The sequence below is a fragment of the Aptenodytes patagonicus genome, chromosome 2, assembly GCF_965638725.1.
Source record: "Aptenodytes patagonicus chromosome 2, bAptPat1.pri.cur, whole genome shotgun sequence".
In the NCBI taxonomy this organism is placed as follows: domain Eukaryota; kingdom Metazoa; phylum Chordata; class Aves; order Sphenisciformes; family Spheniscidae; genus Aptenodytes; species Aptenodytes patagonicus.
In genome coordinates, this window is record NC_134950.1 from 151339782 (window position 1) to 151364788 (window position 25007).

A 25007-nucleotide genomic window follows, 5' to 3' on the forward strand; every position below is an offset into this window, starting at 1 on the left:
TTCACCCATGGAAGTATGACGGAGGTGTTCGCTACGCTCTCACCTGCAAAATCATTCATTCGATCATCTTGTCAAACCAGACGTGTAAGCTGAGGGCTTTCTTCATTAGTAGTGTGAAAGAGTGAACTAGTAAATTGAAACTAAAATAATTTTGTAGTCATGAGGCCATTATCTGAAGTATTAATAAAGTGGTGGCATAAGTAGAAGAGGTGGGCCATCTGCATGACTGCCATCACTCTGCAACTGGGCATAAAAGTGTTGTGTTGCGGTGGAGGCTGAGTTACAGAGCCTTCCAGCTAGCCAGCAGAGGATGTGAGTGTATTCTGGCACTTCATGGTCAGAGGTGAATATTCTCTAAAAACCTCAACCCTTGAAGAAAAGGAAGTTCATGCGAACATCTCCTTTGGTGTACCACTAGTTGGACGTTCTTTCTCTCTACGCTTTTGAGTTCTTCTTCAACTGACCTCCCTAAGTCCAGGAGACCACAACTGTTTTCTGTTAAATTTCTTGATTGCTTCAGTTAGTCTCAATCTATCAGCGAAGCAGAAAAGATGCCTCATGATTAAAATTAGCAAGGCAGCTTCAGTTTAAGTTTCTAAATTTGTTGCGGACAATGAAATTAAAATCAGTCTTTTGTTGGGAAGACTGATTGTCGCTGGAAAGTATTTGATTTTTTATTTGTAATAGTAGCTTTAGAATGCAGCTAATTGGTGTGTGCTGGAATGATGTTCTTATACTCGACATTAAAAAAGCTAACACACACTGACAAAAGAAATATAAGTAAAAAATTATAGTGGATAGAAATAAATCCATTTTACAATTTGAGCTACTGTAAATGATCAGAGCTCTAATACAAGAAAGATGTATTCAGGTATATTATTGTTCACTGAAATTCCTGTCTATACATATATTCTTTTGTGTGTCTGTTAAACATGATCTTAACATGAAGCCCTTTTTCTCCTAACTCAAAAGCTTTCTCGAAATTGATGAATACCATACATAATGGTAAGTTATATTAGAATCTTTTTCAGAGGTTCATTTATCACAAAGGGTAGCCTTTTGTGGAAAAGCCTGATTGAAGGTCTGCATATTCTGTGGATTGGGTGAAATACAGGTTTGCAGTGAGTCAATTGTTCAGTACTTGAGTGAAAACTTTGTAGATTGTCTGCAGGAGCCTGATAGGTCAATAGTTCCTCAGTTCTCTTTTTATGATCTTTTTGTATGTGCGCAGTAAAATGATAACAGTTTTATTCCAGTTCTGAGATTCTTTTCTTTAATTTTGTGAATAGTGTTTCTAGTTCTTCTTCTGTGCTCCATTCATAGGTGTGTTATAGTGGTGTCTACCTCAGGCATTCTCCCACTTGCCTTCCTGACTACTTAAATTACTAGAAGTAATGCATGTGAAGGTAGCCTTGTTTAGTCCATTCTTTGTTCTGACAACCCGATGCTGCCCATTTGTGTCAGTGATAACAGTACTATCAATTTCAGAGGGAGCAATAGTGAATCTTTAATGTATCTAATTGCTGTTTCCCTTTAGTATTCCTTATTGGCTTTGTACCCCTAGTTCTGTATTCACTCATAGCCAGTGAAAGTGAAATATATCTTATTAACTTAGAACTTGGTTTACTTTTTCAAGGCTTTTGTTCATGTGTAGGAAACAATCATAGCTATATTCACAAGTTACTGAAAGATTTAGGAGGGAATATTTACATTTAAAAACCACTCATGAGGCTAGTTTTGAAGATGATCAAGTTTATTTCTCAGTGTTATTGTCTGACACCAATTAAATATCTGTTAATAAAAATTCAAATTTTTTATCCACTGGTGTCAGCCAAATAGAGTGATTTTCTTATTGCTGTATGTGTATGTTGGAAGAGCAGTGCTGTATACATGGCAAATCGTATTGACTTGGAGTTGAGCATATGTAAAGGAATTTAAATGTTTAAACTTTGCATGGTGAAGTTCTTTGTGTTTTAAGTTAGCAATCATTAAGGTTTTATAGGACTTCACTTTTCACACTGTTGGAGCCACAAATTACATCTGTTAGGCAGATGTCTATAGTGGTGGGTCTTTTAAATAATAAAAAAAATTAATACTACATTAAATTTATATTTCATAGTCTACATGTGGTGAGAAATACTGAAATTTCTCTAGATTTGCTTTGCTTTAGTAAAATAGGTTTAGCTTTTTTCCTTTTGATATAGGGTTTCCCTCTCACTCTCCCAGGTATACAGTGCTCTGAACCAGCTTTGAGATGAAGGAAAGCAAGCTCACCATTTTTCTGAACAAAAATAAAACATCTGAAGGGTATCTGACAAAGTGTGCTGAATTTGGACTTGGTGAGTTTCTGCTGTTTTATAAGCAGAGCCTTTTTGCTGTTTAATGTTGAAGAGGTATAGGTTCACAACAGTGCAGAATTGATGGAACGCCATTTGTGATGACTTCTTTCCGCGTTGCACTTTTTTTTTTAAACTGATTGTGTATTCCTAATTCCAGCATAGAAGTTGGAAGGGCATAGAGGAAAGTGGTTACTTAATGTTGTGTACTTTCTTGTTGAGCAATAATAATGCTTTGTATGACTCATTATTGTGGGGCAGCATAATGTTACCTACATGTTTGTTTTAGAACAGTGTTTGGACAGGGTTTATCATCTAATCTGCCTGGTTTGTTTGTTTGGTTTTTGTTGTTTGGTTTGTTGGTGTTTTGTTTGTTTGTTTTTGGGTTTTTTGTGTGTGTTTTATCTACCTTCCCATGTTTCTCTAAGTAAGATTTTAAAGTTGGTTACTTCCCCCCTCCCCCCCCTCCCCCCCCCCCCCCCAATCTTGCAGGATTTTTTTTTGCATAATCTTGTTTTGGCAGAAGTGTATATTATATATGGGTGAAATCAATGAGGGTAGGTAGAAATTTTGATAATACTAACAGCAATCTTGCCATGTGTGTATAGGATGGAAAGAAAGTATTCAAACTTGAGATAAATATTTAAATATAGGAAGATAGTTTACTCCAACAGCATATTCAGATTATGAGTCAGATAATGCTGAGGACTGTAAGAGTCACTGTCTGTAAGAGTTTTGATGGAGACAGTGTATCAGGAGATTGTTTTGTTTTTTTTTTTTAATTGCACTGAGTTTAAGTTGGCTGCACATCAGCAAGAAAGTATCAAAAAGAAAAAACTGGGAGTTTTGGTTTGAGTGGAAACAAATACAAATTTGGAGCAGAGAGGTTTATTTGACAGTTATGCTAGTGTAAAAGTGATGGTTGAAGCCTGTCAGTTGAATGTGGTGCTGACAAAGTGTAAAGGAGGAAAAGATGGCAGCTAAAGACTTGAACACGTTTGAAAGGGTCAGTTAAAAAGGAGGACTAGAAAATGGAGTCCTGCAGGCTGTATCTTTCAATAAAGATACCTGTCTTAATAGAAAGGAGTCAAGACACTTCAAGGCAGAAGTGGCACACTGCAGTTTTGCCAGTAAGAGACTTAAGTACTCAGTGCTCTGTTTCTCAGTCTTTATGGTCAACTTATTATATTTCTCATTCTTTTTTAAAAACTTGTTTAAAAAAACCCTGAAAAATAACAGTTGAGAGATGTAAAGTTTTCACTGCTATTTGCTGTGTGATAACTTTGTGCTTTGTCCTTCTCAGTCTTACTCTGGACCTTACAGTCAAACTTTTTTGACTTGACCTTGAAGTCTCATCTCTTCTGCATCATTTTTATGGGCCTAGCACTGGAAAGCAGGAGGAGGGGGTACAGACATACATATCTGTTGAGGATTTTAGTGCATACTTTAAAAAAAGACTATGGGGAGTCATGAACTGAATGTTATAATTTTATGTTAGAGCTAGCTGTAAATTGTAATGCTTGGTTGTAGCCTTTCTGTGGCTACTTCTGTTCTCGCTCGTTCTGTCTTCTGTCTGTTTTACTTCTTACTCCTGTTCCTGTTTTCAGGTCTCTGTTTATGCTTGTTCCGTCTTAACGCTAATTTGTGAGTTGCAGTGAGGAGAGTCATAGCACAGAACAGACATCCATCATGCCAGTCCTAGCACTGTGATCCGCTTTAGAAGACAGCATGTTTGCAAAGAAAGTTTTCAGTTCTGTAGACTTGGCCTCCGCGTCAATGCAGGCAAAATTTGGTATATATGGTATGATTTTTTTTAACAAGATAACCTAAACTAGTCAGAATCTCTACTGAGCATGAATGAGTTAAAATTTTGGATCTAGCCCAACTTGGGCAGACTTTACAGTGTCCATAAAAAGGCATCTGCCTGTATTGAAGCATGGGGACAGTAGCGCTCGGCTAAACCATATAAATTTAAAACAAGGAAGAACAAGAGAAGGACAAATTACAAAGTCATCCTGAAATAGTTCCTTTATGCCCATTTTTTTCAGAGTATTGAATAATGGAGCGTTATTGTTCAGTTGTCAGATATTACAACCTTAAGTATAACTACCTGTCCATGAGTCTTCTAGAATTCCACTTTAAAGCTTTAGTTGTTGCTAATGACTGCTATGTGTAGTCTTTCAGCAGTTCAGGCAACAGCTGTTGCCCACCACCAGAAATAACTAATCACAACAGAATTGCTGTTGTTACTCGTTAGCCTCTCTGATGGTCCTCTTTTTGAAAACTCTGTCTCAGTCAAGCATCCTGCAGCATGCCTTCAAAGACACCAACTTCAGATCACTGGAATACAAAAGAGAGAAAACATTTGAAGTAGAAACTCCTTTAAAAGACTATGTTATGTTAACAGTGAAGATGAATCTAGTGCTTCCAGTGACTCACCATTTTTCATCACTGAGATAGATTGCTGTCAGAATGGTTTGGTGGTGTGGTAGGTTTTTGGAGATCTTAAGCAAACACATTAAGTTCTCCCTGGAAATCATTAAGAAATGTAGATCACAAGTGTCATGCTCCTACTCAGGAATACTCGTTTAGAAAGCCTAAAACTACTTTGGTTTTAGTATGTTTTATTAAAGTAGCTTAGGCTTGTATGTCTTGGCTTACCATAACAAAAGTGAACATCTAAATAAAAGTTAAGATCTTTATTTATCAATTGTTCTTCCATATCTGTCTAACTTTTTCTTCTTGCAAAGATCTTTCTGTGCTGTGACACACTTGAACTACAGGTCTTTCCTGTAGTGCTGAGCATATGTGTCTCAGATATGATCACGGAGCTCATTATCTTATTGCTCTTATTCTAGAACAGTACTTCTAAATTTGTTGAATCAGACTAGAATAAGCATGAAATTCTTAATGTGTCTTATTTCATAAAGCTGAATTAATTATATATGTGAACCTTACACAGGCAATTATAAAGCATCTCAAAGATTTATTGTGGGAAATCAGAACATCTGGAGGAAACAAATGAGAGGAGGTTTGTCCCTGTGTTGTCCCTGTCTTCAACTCCCACCCACCAAAAAAAAGACCACACAGTTTAACTTTGCCATGGGACATGGTATGAAAAGTTAGAACTGTTCAGAAAGGATTGGAGGAAATTCATTGGGGCAGGGTTGGAAGCAAATTTAAGGCTAATAATTACGAAGACCATTCCTCAAGCTCAAAATCTGTAAGTTACAGATTTCTAGAGGCTGGGAGAATATTTGAGGGAAGTATTACTTCATGCTTGCTCTTGTGCTTTTCCTTGTGCAGCTGCTGTTGGTCACTGTTAGAGATGGATATACTGGGCTAGAAAAACGATACAGTTCTCCCTGTGTTCCTGGTCCAGTGTGTCATTCATCTGTCTCCTCGTGTCGTGTTTAAACCTCTCCTCTCAGAGAGCAAATTCACCTTGGCTGGGCTGTGAAAAACGTGGGTTTGAGCCCTTCTGCACTGGAGGGCTGTAGCGTAAGGCCTGTAGCAGCTTGGATTAATTAAAAGTAGGAGTAGGCACACTCTGCACCAGGAAGCTGTAACCTTTCTGACAATGGTTTAGGCAGTTTTGAAATCTTGTACTTAAAAGCCTACCTGTGGAAATAAAAGTCTAATTGAGGACTGTATGCTGACTGAGCTTGGTTTAAGCAACTCATATATGTTGTTTCATGTTAGTTAGCTGGTATATATATTCCTCACTGTTACAGTTTATTGAAGAGTGAGTTCTGTAACACTGCTGACGTAGTCATTAATGAATATGGGATCAAGTGCGAAATAACATTCACTATAGCAGGTGGGACTAGCTGAACAGTGGAGTAGACCACTTTGGTAGCTACGTGGATCAGTTCTGATCCTTCATCCCCCTGCCCTGTTATGGAATACATTTCTGAATGACTGTAGGTAGCTGTACAGTCAGGATCACGAACATAGGAATGGAAGTAGGCAGAAGAGATTGACTAAACAATTTTTGCTAGCTGAGCTGTCAAGGATTTGGGGTTAATTTTGATGGAGTTTGATAGCAGACCTCAGATGATATGACTTTGTTCTTAGACCACTGATTCATGGCAGTTGATGTTGCCATGTCGAATTGCGTTCCTCCATTGTCTTGAAGGTTCTTGTCAAATATTTTGAGTTTTGACTATAAATCCAATCTATGAAGTATTTTCTAAGGGAATAATTACGGCAGTCTGCCTTCTGTCAGTAGGTATGAAACTAGAATAGTTGTTCCATTTTGAAAACATGTATACCTGTATTTTGTATCTTCCCTCATCCCCTCCACTGCCAGCGGTGTGTATTCTTTGGGTACTTTGAGTCTGGGAGCTTTGTTTCCTTCTGCCTCATCATGGAGAGGACACAGAATGCCCTTCATAAAAGGAGGGTATTGATTGTTGATCTGTGACAGAGGCTGCTGTGCCTCTGTCAAAAAAGGACCCCCAGTCACTGAAAGGGAGGGAAGTGCTGGCTTGTTATCAGGCTGCAGATCAGTAACTATCATTTCCATGCACTTCTAGAACTGTTACTGCAGAATCTTGTAGAAACCTATCTGAAAGTGAACTCTACCACTTTGCTCATCAGCAGCAGGAAAACAGCTTGATTATTTGATTCTTAGATTTCAAATTTCTTCATGAAGGAAACAGGTTGGCCCTAGCATCCAAACTATAATTTCATTACCTCAGGTGAATTGAAATGAAATACTGTTACTAGCTTGGCAGTTTCAAACACAACTTTCTTCTCTTTTTAGACAACTGTGTCACAATAACCTGGTTTTATTTGCTTGTGCTTAGCATTAGATTCACTTTAGCTTATGTCCATATTACAAAATAACAAATAGTGGGATATTTCTTCCACTATTGACATTCTACTGGAATAGAACATGTTCTTTCTTGTGTAACTAAACTTAATCAATTTTTCTACATGTTTAGTTACTAATTAATGGACTGCTTCATTCAAAGGCACTTTTTCATTTTGCTCTATATAGAAAGTTGTCATGGTTTTAGGGGAGACTTTTTGAGATCACAGGAAGTGAAGGTCCTGAAAATGTGTATATAGCTTCCATTTTTGTAAAGAAGTTCTTGTTCTTATAACTCAAATTTTCCTGCCCCGTGTCCGTCTGTCCTCCCCCAAGTAGGAAGGTTCTGTAGTTCTGTGCAACTTTTGTGGGGTTGCAAGTCTACATTTAAAAAAAAATTCTTTGACCGGATTCTGCTTATTCCTTAAGGTTTGGGAAAATGCTAGGATCAGTAACCTATGATAGATATCTCAAATAACTTCGTCTTTTCACAATTGTTGCAAGAGTTTCAAGTTACTGACTTAAGAAAATACACCTTTATGGTAGGGAGAACATTTTCGTAGCTTCCTAAGGAAGCAGTCTACATGTTTTGTCTCTTGATTTTGGCCTGCAGTAAGCTTTGAGCCTGTTATCCAATTTCAAGCAAACTTAATAAAGGATTCTAAATATGTAAGTTCCTGTACTAGGGACGGACAGTGTACAGCTACAAAAGTAACCACAGCCTGTTTTTGTCTCTTGCTGAACTAGGCAATCACCAGCATAGGAAGGGAATGTAAGGGAGCGGAATAACATAGGGGGCTGTAGTACTAGAAAATAAAAAGAACTGAGGATTTTGTAGCTGGACACAGAAATCGTGGTGGAAAAGCTTAGCGTATTGATGTCATCTGTGAGATGCAACACTGTTGAAAGCTAGAACTTAATCTGTTCTGTTAATTCTTCTGCTCATGGAACTACTTATTTTTGAGATTTTGAATAAAATCCCTGAAATTGTTCTGTGTGCCACTTGGTGTATGTTGCTGCACAGCTAGTTCTGACTTGAGGCTATTTTGTTTTTCACTATTCTTGAAGTTCTTTTATTTCCTCTATTATCTATTTCGTCATTGATTGTCAGCAAAAAGAATACAGTTTTTTTCAAATCTGCATAATCTGATGTGTTCCCTGCTCTATAGTACTACCCTTCTGTGTTAAGCAGGCAGTTATTTGTTGTCCAGAGATGCTTTCTGCCCACTGCCGCCTGCCCCGCCCCCCCCCCCCCCCCCCCCCGGTTGCCTTTTTGTTAAGCTTTTCACTCCAGCAGAGCAGGCTATATGTGCGTTTTATCTGTGAGAACCTGAAACCACGTTCTGCAGCTGTGTTAGTGGTGTTAAGCACAAACTTTACCTGAACAGTGTTACGTGTCCATTTCCACCTGCAGCTGAAGAGCTGCGTTCTGTTTAAAATGCTGAAGATTGTATTTAACCGTGCTGTTTATGCTTCTGGCAAATTACACGATGTCATTCATCACAAGCTATAGCTATTAGACTTTTCATTAATATGGGAAGGACTTCAAGGTGGTTTGTTAGTTTTAAACATTAATGTGGTTTACAGTGATTTGTTCAGGCTTTTGTTGTTATTTCTTCCTGATCCAGAAAGTGATTTCTCTCTCCCAAAACCCCAAAAGGGTAACTTGATATGTTTGAGACATTTTAAATATGTACTTTCTTGGCTTTCTAATATGATATGCACATAGATTTTATACAGGTATTTTTGAAATGGTGTGAAAATCAAGGATTTATTTGTATGTTCAGCATACAGCTCTTACTCGAATGCTTGCATGGAGTAATATCTTGGTTGCATGACTAGTTCCAGAAGGTGCATGTACTTTATGTATTAAGTAAGGTATTGCTAAATGGAAATACTTAGCCCAAACAGAGTGTGCGAATAGGTCATATTTGTCCTGTATTTTGTAACAGCAACAAATAGCGAGTGTTTTTAATACTACTACTGCAACTACTACTACTAGCAACAAATAATAGCTTACCTCATTCCACTGGCAAACTAGTTTACTGCTTGTCTGTCTCTTGAAATAGTTTTTGCCCATGATTTTATAACTACCTGCTTGTATTCCAGAATTTTATTTTTAAGAGGAAGAATAAACCTTATCATTAAAATAGAAGCAGCAGCAGCTCTGCAAAGTTATTAAATATGTAAGATTTTGAAAAATTAAAAAAAATCTCTAATAGCTTTAAAATTTTGGAGTTGTTTTACCTTTCTGGCAAAAAATCTTTCTTTTTTACTACTTGACTCTCACCAAAAATTTTGTTTTCTCCACTGATTATCATTGACATTTTATGAGAGTAATAGCATTTGTGGTGATGAGCTCTTATGATTTGATCATAAGTGTTGTGATATTTCATTATTTTTACTCTTAAAATTCATGGTTTCTGGAGCCAGATAATTGCATGAGAATCTCATCTTTTTCAAGAATTTTTGTATGTTTAGTTCTTTTAATGCATTCAAAATACAAAGGGTCAAAAATCTCATCCTTTTTATTAATTTGAAATCTCTGATTGAAAGCATATTTAAAAAAAAAAAAATCTTTTGAGGACCTGGAGTATATTTCAGTTTTTGTGGTTGTAATTATATTGCATTTAAGAGTAGACTCATTAGCAAGGCTGTTTGTTAATCATGTTTATTTTGGTGGTGTGTAGGGACAAATCTAGAGCAGGATCCATAGAATTTACTGTCTAGTTAGATGAGGCAGATATAACTAGAGAAAGGTCATAACAAAGTGAACACTTTAAGGATCTTAACTGCTAGTAATGCCATAACTGTAGATTTTTGGGATGGTGACAAAAAAAAAAAAAGCAGGGGAAGATGACCCAGGAAGGTGTGCTAAATGGAAAAAGATACGAAGGTCAGTAGAAAAGCAGAGCAGGTATGGAATTGGCTATGATGAAGAGACTGGGGAGAAGATGATAAAAAGTCACTAACCTTGGTTAGGCAGGAAAAAAAGTGTTGTTGGAATGTGTCTTCAGCTGTTTTTTTCATATCTTCTTTCTCTACTGGGTCTGGCTGGTTTTCTCTTCCATTTTTCTTGACAGTTAATAGAGGCAGGGAATTTAAGATGCATCAGTGTTTGCATATTATGTGTGGGTTTGGATGATGTTAGTCTCCCTTGACTGCCTATACTCAGAGGGATTGCTGGGTGGCGAGTGGTGTTTTAACATTGCGTATCTTCTTATTGTCACTGCCTTCTTCAAATCATTATTTGTATGAGTGACAAACTAGCTCCACCTTTGCCTTCTAACTGGCATTTCAGTTCTGTTGCTTTTTTTGATCTAACCATGTTCATTCTACTTCTGTTTACTCCCTGTGGCACTCTTCCTCTAACTGCAGTTCAGTGCTACCATGCTTGATATTCCTTGGCCAGCTGACAGCTCACTTATCTAATGCACGTGGAGCCTAACAGTTTCATAGACAGGTACTACTTCTTGTCCTGGGCTTCTGGTCAGTAGGGTTTTTTTCCCAACCTATATAATGAACTTTACCCTGCATGTAGATGAACAGAAGTAATGGCTTCACAGAGGGGTGTGAACTCTTCCTATTTAAATTGCTAACGTACAAGTCTGACTAATGTTAACATGTTTAGTCATTTACTTGTTGGCTGTTCTAGCAGAAATGTTAGTCAAGCATTCTTAGATCATGGATGGAGTTTTAGTTTGTGAATAAATGAAATACCACATGTTCTACCAGCAAATCTGAGTACTTTGTCCTCAGACTTGCTGTCAATATTTTTCTGAAAATACACAAGCAATCCTTAGTTGCCAAAATTACAGTTTTGGACAAATGTATGTTGTTCAGAAATGTTTTACTTTTAAAGTTAAAAAGTATTTTTCCATTTGTATTGTGTATGTTCAGTTATATAGCCCAATACTTCATTCTTTATCTACTTTAACTTTTACAGTAATTCATTGAAAGAACAAACTCTGATAGCAGACTCAGTTGAAGGCAGGCATTTTAGCCAAAAATTCTGCTACTGTTAATATTTGAGGAGTTTGTAATGCACATAAGTATTTGATTTATCACACGTTTTACAAAAACTTAGAACTGAATCAATCTGTGTTCCCTGAACTGTAGAATGTCAAATGACGAGAGCACTTTTATCAATCAGCATGGTTAGAATTTCAACACAGGAACTTTCTGCATTATGTATTGAGTGATCTTGTTTGTCTTGATTAATTTTCTACTGCATATTTACATGGTTACTAGAAAACAGAGGGAGGGGAAGAGAGAGAGAGATGCATGTAATCGTTTTTGTAATTTTTTTCAGGTATTTTTAGCAGCAATGATGTAGCAGTATCATTTCCAAATGCAGTATCTGGCTCAGGATCTAGCACTCCCGTTTCCAGTTCTCATTTACCTCAGCAGGCTTCAGGCCACTTGCAGCAAGTGGGAGCTCTATCACCTTCAACTGCGCCTTCTATAACTACTGTTGTTGCTGCAACTCAGGTAAACTATCACAAGAGTTTAAGATAGCACACCATGTTATTGACCTGCTTATTTTCAATGTTAAAAAAAACAATAATTTGTTTGGAAAATAGGTTAATAAACATTGTATTTGTTGTGAAAATGTTACAGTGGCTAGAAGTTCCCCATAATACTACATAGTCCCCTCTTTGTAGAGCACACAGATTTTTAAAAATGGTCAGTGGAAGTGTATAGTAACGATTATATTATGACTAGTAGCATAAATGCTGGTTACAATTCATCGGTGCTCTAAGCAACATCTGTTATCAGAACAGTGTTTTAAGAAAGGATTTAAAAGAGGAAAACACGTAAAGTTTTGGATGTTTCATGCAAAAATGCTGGTATTGGTTAAAGAACAGAGGGGTTTATTTGCGAGATTTGACAAATGGACCACTAAGGCTAGCCCTGGCAAAGAGGTGGCCAAGGCTGACATGATAGCAAATGAAAGACGACATGTATGCTACAGTTTTGTATTTGAAAGGTCATAAAATGAAGATACGTAGTTCGTGTTTGATGGTGAAGGGATAAGGGAGGCACTGGAGGAGTGCAAAAGGATGATACAGTTGAAGTAATGAACCAGAAAAAATATCTTTATGGTAGTATTTTGTATGAATTTAAGTTGGGCAAGATTGCATTTATGAAGGCAAGAGAGTACAAAGTTGTATTTGTAGAGAGCCACCATGATTAGAGTATAAGTATGAAGGAACACTGTACTGGACATGATGTTTTTATACTTCATGTCTCTTGTATTTTTCATTTTCTGATGGGACTCTGTTTTGCAGTGAATGTATCAAATATATCTTCTCTTGTGTGCATATAAGCCATCAACTTTTAATTTATAGAGTCTACAGTGATTTAAGATAGTGGATATAAACCTGAAGAATTAAAATCAAGCTTAATACATACATACTTGTGTGTGTGTGTACATGCGTGTGTGTGTGTACATGCACACGTGTGTGTGTGTATAGTGCATGCGTAGCAGAAATACTATGTGCAGGCCAACAGAGAATACATTTCAATATCAAATAACACTTTGTTGTTATAGGTGGCAGTTCATAGTTTTATGTAATTCTGCTGGACTGGTTTCGAGTATTGCACAACATAACTCACTGAAGACACTTAAATTGAGCAGTCTGGAGATAAGGGGAGAGGTTGGGTCATAGTTTAGTAGCAGATTAAAAGATTTAAAAAACCCCAAACAAGTAGATGCTCAGTTTTCACAGTGGAAAGGTTTACCATCAGAGTCTTGGAAAGATCAGTGTTATGGCCTTTTGTACAGCTCAATGTATTCATAAATGATCTAGGAAAAGGAGGAGGAACAGAAGCCCAGTTTGCTGATTATGCTAGGTTATGCAATGAGCTATTATGAAGATCAGCTGTCACAAACTGCTGAAAGACCTCACCAGCCTATGTTGACAAGGTGGTAAGAGGGCAAATGAAATTAATGTTAAAGGGAAAAGGCAGTTTCTCTTCAAAACAGATACAGTAGATATCAAAAGAGGTACAAGAGCCATGGTAGTGAACAATGGCAAGGAACAGCATCTTTATAAGGAATGACTAAATAGTGTAGAAATCTTGGCATGAAAAAGAGACACTGAGATGGGATGAGAGAAAGGTCTGTAAAATCACGAATGACATGGAAAAGTTAAATAAGCAAGAATTGTGCACCATCACTTTTATTTGTTAAACTCTGTCAGAGGATAAATGGATTCAAAAAGCAATGGGACAGAGCGCATACTTAGCAGACAAGAACAGAAATACCACAGTATTCTTTTCCTCATGTTGTCACAAAAAGGTGAAGTATACCCTAGGAGGTGCATTTTCTCTTAATGTTTAGCTGAACTAGAGAGCCCCCCATAGGTTAAGTGCTTAAAATTCCTGTCCTTCCTTTGACTGTTTTTTGGGAGATGTGTTGGGTTTTGGTGTGTTGTTTTGTTTTGTTTTTTTTTCTTTCCCAGAGGTGTTGTGTATCTTACCCCAGTACCTAGCTTGTTTTCAAGTGGTCATAGATTTACTGGTCAGGATCTTATTCACAGGTGCTACCATTTAAAGAGTCTTTTGGTTCTGAACTATAAAGGGAGGTTCAAATGGTGAGCAAGTTTTGGTTGACAGCCTTAAAAGGGAACTCCGGTGTTTGCACCAAGAATTAACGAAGTCCTATGCTGCTACAATGATTCTAGGACTACACTTTGGTAACTAGTGTCTGCCAGTTGGAAATTGGTAAAGGCATAGTCTTTGTTTTTTCTTGTATCAATGGTGTCAGTGCATAAATTTGAACTTGGTCCTTCCATCATCTGAACTGTTCTACAGGCATTGATATTTCAACCAAACATCATGCCTCAGATAAGCTGTGTAGCGTGACACATCTCTAAGTTATGCTCTACAACCAAGGCATCTATTTTTATTGTCGCAGTCTTTTTTCCCTTCTGTATTCCCTGTCTACACCATTTGCAGTTAGGCTAAATTGCTTTAACTGTCACCCTTCTGTTTTTGGTTTTTTTTTTTTTTTTTTTTTTTTTACCCTGCTGGTTTATCAGTTTTGAGAGAAACTTCCTACAAAGAAGCTGTAGTGGCCAGAGGTGAACAGTCAGTTGACTTTAAGGTCCATGGACACAGTTCTTCCTCATTCATGGGGAAAATAAGTTTTACAGAGTACTTTCTAGCATGGAGGAGAAAGAAGATGGATGTCTATTGTGAATTTTAAAATATAAAGTGCTTTCATGTCCTGGTTGAGGTTTAGGATTGGTGCTACTTCTGTCATTGCACCAGGCAGATTAGATACTTTTTCCCAACTTTCAAGCCTTGAAAATACCAAGCAGATCTCCCTGCTGGAAGTATCTTTGATTCACATTAAATCATGACAACCACCTGTAACTTGCCTTTGTTTTTCCTGGACTCTGGGAGTCTTTATCAGTTTCAGTTCATGAGGTTTGAAGAACCTCATGAAGTTTCAGTTCACTAGTGTTTGAAGAGACTCTGTCAAGAGAGCCTATTTTACCATGTAATTGTTCTCCAATTCAAGAGAACTATTTTTTTTCAAGTATGCCCAAACTGTTAAGTTTTCTTAGATCTCCATTGGGCATTTGTAATTATGATTTTGGGGACATCATAAATTTGTCAATTTTTGATGGATTTTTTGCATCCTTTTTTTTCAAAGCAAGGGTGTTAAGAAATTCTAAAGAGAAGGTCTTGAAAAAAATATATTTCATACAATTAGTCTCAAAATTGGCTGAACTGTTTTGATTAGGAGGTTATGGTAGACATCTAATACAGAAAATTTTGTTCGTAGTATTACGAAAACTTGCAAGCAATTGAAACCAACTGTCCTAAAGTGAGAAAATTAGGTAATACTACTGTGCCTTTTGTTATTTTTGAATAACTGCTATGTCCATATAAAACTTCAGTGATTAAAACCCCCAAGTGCTGCTTTTTCCTTCAACAACTAAACAACACTGATTTTAAAGCTTAAAAACCCCCCCAATCTTGAAAATCCTGGGTTTTGATTCTTTCATACTATTGTCTAGTAGGATAGTTCCCATACTGTGGTTTTTGTTTGTTTTTAAGACAAAAACACAGTATGGTCCTTGTTGCAATTGCCTTTTCTTTTGTGTCTCATTTTCTTCTCCCTCATGCCACTCATAATTTTTATTCCAATCTAATAAATCCAGAAGAGATTATTAACTTGTGTTCCATGCTGTGCCATAACTGAATTTAAATGCTGGTTTTCCTCACCAGGTGGGAATCAGTGGTCTAGTAAAAATGCCACTTTCTGGAAATGCAGATTTTTTTGCATCCTATTTCTCTTTTTTATGTGTCTTGGGCATAGCCTCAGATAGGTTGCAGTGCTTAATTCAGTGAAGCTTTATTAGCATAACAATGCATTTAACAATTGCAAGAATATAGGAAAAAAGGGATACAGGAAGGAAGGTACAGCTCACACAAATATTTGCTCCTGGTTTTCTGTGAATTGATCCTCTTGATGGTTTGTCGGTACTGCCTGTTTTGCATGTAACAGCAAATTACTATTACCCAAACTACTGTCTTTTCTCTCAGAAGCATGACTTTAATTTTTGCATGAATATTAGTTTGTCCTCTGTTGTTGAGAAAAATCACTTTCTTGCATTTGGATTTTGAATAGTGGTTAATTTTTCCCTGTTAAGCCAAGTCACAAGTTGCACCGCTCCAAGGTCCTATGCTCAGTTTTTATCTCAAAGATTTCTTGTGTTTCATAATTATAGCAGAAATGTTTGTCAGCCTGTTGTGTTGTTCTGTAACAGTTTGCTGTATTACTCTTTCTGATAAGTTATTCTTAGTGGTTAATATATGTTCATAAAAAAAGTGGTGACTCGGGTGTCTTAGTATCTTTTGGTATTGTACAGCAGGATTTGTGTTCTGCTTGTCAGGAAATGGTGGTCGTTAGACTAAAAAAAAATTTTTTTTAAAAAATTTTGACTTAGTAGATTTAGTGTTTTATAATGAAATGTTTGCTACTTTGGTTGAGATTGAGGTTGAAATTGGTTGAGCTGTCTATTCTTTTTGATGACTTAAATGAGTGAAATTATCTTATTAGTGCTCTGTGGCCATTTGTTTCTGGCGTCTCTACGTTCAGAATACAGAATCAGACTGCAGAAATGGAAGAAAAGGTTTTTGACTGGGTTTTCTTCCAGTCATTGATTATTAAAGCCATCTCTCAGACTGTATTCCTTTTAAGGAAAAAATGCGTTTAAGTATCTTGTCATCTCATTTCAATAGTATTTTTAGTGGGAGTGGAAATGGCATGTAGTGGTTTCTTTAAGACACACAGCCTCTTATTTTAAACATTTGTAGCTCATTGACTCTTTGGTGCTGGTATTGTATGATTCAGTAATGTATGATCTTTACATTATAGTAATCTCAGTTTATTCAGAATTTTTCAGGATTTATTCTGGAAATTTAATATGATCAAATTGTGACTTTGTAGATGATTTTTCTTCTTTTTTCTTCTCCCATGTGATGGTATCTGTGCTCTTAGTGACTGTAATAAGCACGTCTATGAGGCAATTTCAAGCCATATTGCACATACTTGTCACTAACCTGTTTTACAGATACAATCCAAAAGATTATTTTTCTCTTTCTTAGGACGGAGAGAAAAATGTTTTTTAATAGTGGAGTCTTCGGTCTTTTTTAAGCTGTTTTTTCTTCCACTGCAGCTTCTGTCTTATTTTCTTCCTAAGTTCCCATCTCTTACTTTATGCGCTGTGCTTCCTTTGCCACAGAAGCAGCTCATAAAGAGAAGGAAAAGGACAAGAAGTATCTGTAACAGCAGTCCTTATGGCTTGCACAGAGATAGGGGAACTAGTTGCTGTTTGTTACCCTTTTTGGTCCAGGATTTATTTGTGATGGCATGATAGGTCCACTTCAACATAGTGTAATGAACTACTGCCTCCATGGTGGAGATGTGATAATTGGGAAGGTAGGTGCTGCTACTCAGTTGCAATTCTGAGTGAAATATGTTTGCTTTAATCACTTCCATTATCCCTTCTGAAGTTCATTTGGCTTTACTCCCCTTAGGAGCAGTAGAAAAACAGCAGGGTTTTCTTTAGCATTCATATAGTGGTGGTTATCCTCCTTTGTCTGATCCAGCTTTTGGAGGGAGATAAGGCTTTTTTTTCCAATAGATTTGGAGTTATTTGTTAACAATAGAGGAATGTGAAAGCTCAAGAATCCTGAGATCTTTTCAGATTCTGCATGTAGGGCACCTGATGTGTCAGATACTTCTGTCCTGTGGTTTTTATTTTCTCACTTTCTGAATTAGTCTAGTCCCTAGTTTTGGATCTCTGTAGTCCCCTGCTCTTTCTCCCCATCACTAGTTTACACTACTTTTGGCTTCCTGTTTTAGTGGTTTTTTTTCTTGTTATAGTTTAAGTCTGCTCATTATTTTGCATGCTATCAAGGGAACTTTCTCCTCCTTTTTCTTTTCTATTCTGGCACCCATGGGGAAAATAAGTGAAAACACAGGAAAAAGGAACTCTGTTCTTAGTTCTTGTCCGTATCAACAGAGAAGTTACAAGCAGTTTTGGGAGCAGTCTTATTCATACTTTCCAAAACAGGGGTGGAATTGTGCGGGAATTTAAGAGTACATCTTCAACAAGTAGTCTTTGCTGAAAATTCAAGTTGAGAGGGTTTTTTTGCAAGTCTTTAGAAGAGGGATTTGAGCATTTTCATAGGACAGTGAAATGCACATACCTGGTTGATATTGCTGCCGAGTTTGCAGTTGTAGCCTCAAATTGTGGATGTCATATTCTCAAATTCAGTATGGCCAAGGAAGATGCTCCTCTGTCCACTTCTGTTTCCCAGTCTTGCTCAGAGAAACATACTCTGTTTCCTGCCTTTTTTTTTTTTTTTTAATTAGATATTCAGCTCAAAGTAAACATGAGGAAGGGAGGAAAGTTTCAGGTTAAGCATCTGAATTTTGCTAGAGCTGGGCAGGCGAAAGTGTAAGTCCATTCAAGGGAAGTTTCTGGGCCATCCTCTCTGTGGGTACTCTAGAAAATGGCAGGTCTATTAGCTGTCAGTGTTTAACGAACTTTTCTTTGGGGATTAGAATGAATACATGAAAAAAGACAAATTGCCCTGAGTTCTAGGACATTGGGATGTGACAGTTCTGACAATCTCAGACTTCAGGTAATCTGTACTAGGTGGTTGGCTGCTTAAGTGAGCTTCCTGCTCCGCTCCCAAAGGTACACATCACAACCATGTGTAATGGCTGAAGTGAAGAATTTAGTATAACACTCTTGCAGACACCTTTGGATCAGAACATCTTAAGACTTAAAACTAGAGACTTTGAAATTACCTCAACAAACTCATTTAAGCAATAATCCTTTCTTACAATGCAAAGGAACTTATCCTAATTATGGTAAATTATATAAGACGTGTAATCAGAGATGATTTCCATAACTTAGGAAGACTCCTATGCTCTTTTTAAATTTTTTCAGGCCACTTCCTGAAGTCTGTTTCTTAATTTAGAAATAGTTGAGATGTTGAACGCCAGAATAGCTCTTACGAAGTCCAGAATGCAGATAATAGAGATTTCTACTGCTTATCTGCAAAGCTAGTAATGGGTGGGTGCCTTTCTCGCCCCTTAGAAATCAGTAATTTATGTAAAGCATAGACAGCGCTTATGACAATATGTTAATGTATTGCTAAATTTCTCCAAAATATGCTTCCTCTGGTGATCATTACATCAGGTCATACCAGTCTCTTCCTTTCACTGATACTAATTAATTGGATGTAATCTAGAGTTAAGTGATCTTTTGTGCAGATAAACAGTATGTTTTGTAAGTTCTATTAGTTTGATTTTTTTAAGTTCAATTTATACATTGCTATACAGTGTGTGGTGTGTTGGTGTGGTGTGGTTTTTTTTGGTTGGGTTTGTGTGTTGTTTTTTTTTTTGTTTTTGTTTTTGGGTTTTTTTTTTTTTTTTAGATCCAACATAAAAGTAGCAGGTTTTACAAATTTGTGGTCAGTTTGGTTGTATTGCCTGCATTTGTCTTTCTAAAGATGATTTGTATTACCTTTAATATGAGTGGTAATTAAAAAGAGAATAATAAAACATCTGGAGATCATGATATTGCATGGTTTAAGCAACATGCTTCCAGAAAAAGGAAATCATATCCTTACTGCAGTACTAGAATTCTCTAATCGATAGAAATGGCGGATACATGAAAACCAATTAACATATTCTATGTGACTATCAAAACACCTCTTGATGATAAGATCTCTCAAAAGAGGTTCCTATCCAGTGGGTCAAAGGTAAAATATCAGCATGGATCACGGACTGTTTGGCTGCTGAAATTACTCTGTTCTCCTTATGTCATAACTGAAGAAAAAGATACAAAAGGAACAGCCAGCACATCCAGAACAGAAAGAAATAATTCTTAATAGAATATGTTGCTCATCCTTGGGACTCATTGCCACAGGAAATTGCCAGTGCTGGTAGAGTTAGAAAGTGTGCTAAATGCATCCCTCAGTATGTTGTAGACAGAGAAGGGTTTGGTATTGTGGTGTAAGATGTCAATGCAAAATACCTTCCAAAACCACTAAACCGTATTTGTGTCACAGCCACTTAAATTTAAGAGTCTTGCAAAATTAAAAATGTAGAACAACCATGCTAGTAAGGGTTTTTCCATCTAAATTTTCTTGTTTGTCACTTAAAAGCTGTTTTAATTCCTTGTTACTTCTAGGCAAAACGGGTAAAAATCTAATTTTCTTCTCATTCAGTCTAACTGAGGATTTTTGGGGTGGGGGTGGAGGAAAGTAGCAAGGAGGAAGAATTTACAGCCAGAGGGAAAATTCCTTCTAACATGTGACTCAACTAGAAGAACAAAGGAATCATAGTTGCAAGTAATCTAGTATTTAGCCCAATTAAAATCTTTACTTCTTGTATTTTCCTCTTGCTTCAGTAAGATTGTCTTCGCATAGACTTATGCAATATACAGGTAGTCTGAAAGGCAGTTGCGTGATTTTGCGCAGTGCTGCATGCTGAGACAACTGCATCAATGTTTCGGTCTAGCAATAAATGTTTTCTGCCTTCAAGCTGAAGCTTATTTAGCTTGGCTTATCTGGTGCTGCTGTAGCAACCATCAGTCTCCAGGCAACTGAGTCACATTGACCTCTTCGTTGAACTGAGTGTAGCACTACTTCAATTTAGCTGCCTGAGACAATAGTAATGGTGTTGAATGTGAAAAATGTGAAATTTTCTAGTCTGTATGCAATGGAAAGAATAAATAAAAAATATTTAGATGAAATAGAATGTTTAGGTTTGACTTGACAAAGATTTCAAGTTAACATGTAGTATGCTTTGTTACAAGCTGCAAAGTTCATTGCTGAGGCAGTGTCCTTATAGGCCTTGTATAAAACGTTGAGAATCTTACAAGCATTTTTACACAGCAGTAATTCTGCTGCTGTAGGTGTTTGTTTCATCACTTAAATAGCAAAGACTATTGGGGTTTATTTAGAAAGTTAAAATGTTAATGTTTGTGAATAGGTGGCTGATTATTATTACTATTTTTGAAATTATAGATGATCTTGAAAGCAGTTACTGTTCTCTCAGATCCATTATTTGCCATATTTCGAGTGTCTGGCTTTCTTTGGAATACTCACGTGAAGAAAATAGATTACTGTATGGGTATACTGGGTTTGTTTCCTAATCAAGTCATTCTTTCTGCTAGTCAATATGAGAGTGAAATTGTGATTCCTGATGCATAGGTTAATGTTCTTAAGGAAAACAGATTCTTCGGTAAGATATTGCTTCTATTGTCTATGTAGAGCACATACAGGTTAAGTGCTATGAAGACAGAGGTAGATGGAAAGGATGGAGGAACAAACTTGAGGTAAAAGGGATTTGTGTCAAAATGATAGCTCTGTTTTTAGTTAGGTTTGTGGGGGAGGTGGAGGAAACCCAGGGTCTTATCTCTGTAAAGCCTTCTTTTTTAAACAAACCAAAACCAAAACCAAACAAGACCTCTTAATGAGGTAGCATTCTCGTAAGTTTTTGTACAATCCTCTTTTTTGTGTCTAGTTTATAAATAAATAGATTTTAATTGGTTAAAATTTTATATAATATCCAGCTTAGTTAACATAGAAGAGATGAGTAAACTGGTAGTACAGTTGAGGTTATAGCTTTTTCACGTTATTGGAAGATAGGCCTTCTACCCATGTGGTTTTTAATGACTTGATGTGCCCTTGTTGTACACTGGGCAGAGGTATAAATTAGTTTCTGTAGGTGTGCCATTAATTTTTCATTTTGCCTTTCAAATCCCACTGTGTTTCCCAGTTGCATTCATTCATGCTCTTCTTGGAAAATATTTGAGTGCTGCTGTTTGAAGGTTAGATGGTTGCATTTAATTGAAGGATTTATTTGTACATTTAATCAAAACAATTGATTCTCAAAAACAGTATGTGATTATTTGCTGCTTCATAAGCAAGAGTATTCATTACAGCTAGAAGTTCAAAGTATTTATTTTTGCTAGTAACATAAACAGCACTAATGATGTGAATAAGGTATCCATAGGATGATTTTACGTCACGTATACAATTTTCCTGACAGATTTTAATTGTAATAATTTGTACATTTGTAATTAATGTTCTTTTTGATTGAAAAGTTGCTTTCTTCTTCTAAGATATCACAAACCCTTTTTCATTTTAACTTTTCCAGCCTCCTAATTAAGCTTTTCAGTTACTACTTTTATTTCAGCCAGTTAGTGAAAACATTTATTGTAAAATTGCACCTTGATTATCTGTTTTAAAAAAAACCCAAACTTTAAGGACTTCAAAGTGCTTGGATGGTAATGGTGGCAGTATGGGATGGGTTATCTTTTCAATCCCAGTATTGCTTTCGTAGAATGAATGAGTAAAAGACTACAGTGGATGTTTGGGGTTGATTCACATTGGTGATGTATGTACGATAGCAGGTGAGGTGGGGTTAGCTGTAAAAAGTACACTTTCCCCTTTCAGTCATCAATAGTGCTGTAGGCTGTTTTAGTCAAGAAGTCAATATAGTTTGCTTGAAAATTAGTTATGTTCAACTTACAACTATGAAAGCCAAAATACAAATTAAAAAGATGTAAATGAAAGTATTGGTTTAGTTAAAATATGTAAATAGTGTTTATCATGCTGCATTTAAATATTATTTTGTGTTGTGCTAGTTGTTTTTGAAAAGTCATATGATGGTTTTCAGAAGAAATGTGGAAACAGTATTTTATTAAGGGTATTCGGTGTTGTCCTCAATTCCATCTGTTTTTCTTGGCGTATAGGAAAATAAACAGGAATTTGGAATTTTTTTTCATTGGAAACAAGGTCTAGATAAGATTTCTAAGTAAATTCCATATTTGTGGTGAAAATATTCACGAGTTGTGTTGTAGCAAGTGATGCGTGAAAAGCTGTTGATGTGGCAGAACTTCCTCTTGGGCTTCCTAGAAATTTGGTTGTATTGCTGCAGTTAACTGTGGTCTGACCACCCTTCTGTGGGTGTGTATTGCCATCCCAGATGAACAGCTAACAGAATTCAGAGAAGGCAAGTGATGATGTGTAGCAGTGGTTCCCCCACATCTCCTAAATGAAGTTAAAGATGGTACCAGAAGTACTGAAAGAATAAAAGGAAGCAATAGCACATTCTTCCCATTGCATTGAATACCCAAGAAAAGCCAACTGTTATATGCTCCCCATAGCGTAACTGGCCTTAAAAATTCTAGGGATGAAAATCACTTTTCTTCACTTGTCCAAGTTAAGCTAGGAAACATAAGGCCAGGTTGCTTTTGCTGCTATCACTTGATCGGCAGCTCTTTTCACTTCTCAAGAAAAGCAATTTTTAATATATATATAAAATATATATATAAAAATCAATTTTTGATTATCATTATCTACATAGCATTAATATGTTTGAATATCTAAGCTCATTTAATTGCAGTGCAGGTTTTAATTTTGACGTTGTTTTCAATAGTACATTGTTCAGATAAATGTTGCTTGCCATTGACCAAAATACATCAGTCTAAGATGACTTCTAGATGAAGTAAGCTGATGTTAATATTTGGTCTAGTGCTTGGAGTTCCTTCCATATTTCATGAAGATAGACAATTGCATGGAAAGCATTAGTAACATCTTCTCAGAAGTGTAGCAGAATAGCTCGCAGAAAATTTAGCTTTAAACTTCATCTGCATCAAATTTTTTTTATACTGTTTTCAGTAGTAGTTGGCCATAAGAAGTAGTTGTTGGTGATGTCTAGTGCTCTTGATTTCTTCACTTCGTGTTAATAGGAACAAGGGGTAGTTCTGTGCTTTCTATCACAGCATCGTGCTGTGATGAAGAACCTAGTATGACTGGTAAATGGTATGACCCCAACCACATTAATCTGGTACTCATACTTCCAAGAGATATAGACAGTGCAGGAGCAATGATACGTTTTTACTTTAAACAAGAAATAAAAATAACCTTTGAAATTATTGTTGCCAAATAGATACTGGCTGAAGTAGGTAATTACAGGTGATCTGTCACTAATTGTAAAGCATCATCATAATATAATGCAAAGCTACAATATAGCAATGACTGAAGCAGAGGTGAAAAGGGATGTTGATTGGATATAAACTGATTAAGAAGCCGTCTTGGAATTGGTTGTTCCGGCCATCCTTGTTGTCCTATCATGAAAGGAGGAGAGTTCAGTAATGGTTTAACTACAATTAAATCCCTCCCCTTTCTTTATGGAAACTCAACTGTAGGCATTTCAGCATTAGCCTAAACAATGGTTTTGAATATGTTAAACCCCTAACAATTAGGGAGCAGTTTGGGGTATTGAATAATGTGGAATGATGCAATTGAACCTGACAGCTTCAACAGTCAGCCTACTCATGGGACCCGAAAGTTGTTCACACTCGGTTTCATCTCTCATCACACGCTGAGTATTAAAACCTTACTGGTGTGGAGCTGAGACAGAAATGAGGCCTGTTATCAGAAAATACTTCATAGCATAAAACTTGAAAGGAACAGGGGAATAGGCATGCTCGAAAGTTCTCAAATTTTTGAGACCTAATCTAATTGCGTACAGCTCAGTATTGTCTCATTTTTCTCCCCTTGTTTTTTTTTTTGCTTAAAGAACATGTAACCTTTGAAATGAAGAAACTGTTTTCCCTGGAAATTTAAGTAAATGTCCGGTTATGAATGCAAATAGTTGTCAACTTGGGAAACTTTATAGTGCTACTGTTACAGTAAAATACCATTTTGGAGTGATGCAAACAAATATAAAACTGTTTTAAATATTTCAGAGGATATTTATATATATGAGTTAAATTTAGTTAACTTGAAAATCTAGTTCTTTAATTAGAAGAATATACTTGCACTTTTTTCTTGCTGTAGAGGAAGTGTTTTTAAGCATCAATCAAATATCAATCATTTATTCTTACTGCACTCGGGCATTCCGTGAATTACAGTGTATCTTCCTTCTGTGCTGTTCTGCTGCTTATTGCTTTACTGATTTATTGAACATGCCATAAATGAAAGTAGTGTATTATATACCTCTAGATGGGCTTAAATCCTTCTGCTAAAATCTTTTCAGGAAAATTTGCTGCCTTTTCAAAATAAATACTTAGCAGTCTCTTTATTTTATTAGTTCATACATTTTGATCGTGTATTGTGTTGACTGTTTAAATAGAATCAGCTGAAGTAAAGAATACTACACCTTTAAAAGTTCTGCATTTTAGAATGTGTTTCAGTCCTGTGACCTTAATATGTATTGACAGGATGATTGCGCATTTTTAATAAATGCTTGCTACAGCTTGTTTCGACTGTGAGTGAAACATGAAGCTCCTATTTCACCT

The 25007-nt window shown here is 36.4% G+C and overlaps 1 protein-coding gene across 5 annotated transcripts in view; it reads left to right on the forward strand.

The window, feature by feature from the left end:
• The window catches only part of MLLT10 (MLLT10 histone lysine methyltransferase DOT1L cofactor), a 130370-nt gene that overhangs the window by 83084 nt on the left and 22279 nt on the right, over nt 1-25007 (forward strand). For all 5 annotated transcript variants that reach the window (XM_076331674.1, XM_076331671.1, XM_076331675.1 and 2 more), the window contains one exon: nt 11465-11643. In XM_076331674.1, the coding sequence (XP_076187789.1) occupies nt 11465-11643 (179 nt within the window). The remainder of the gene's footprint in view (nt 1-11464; nt 11644-25007) is intronic.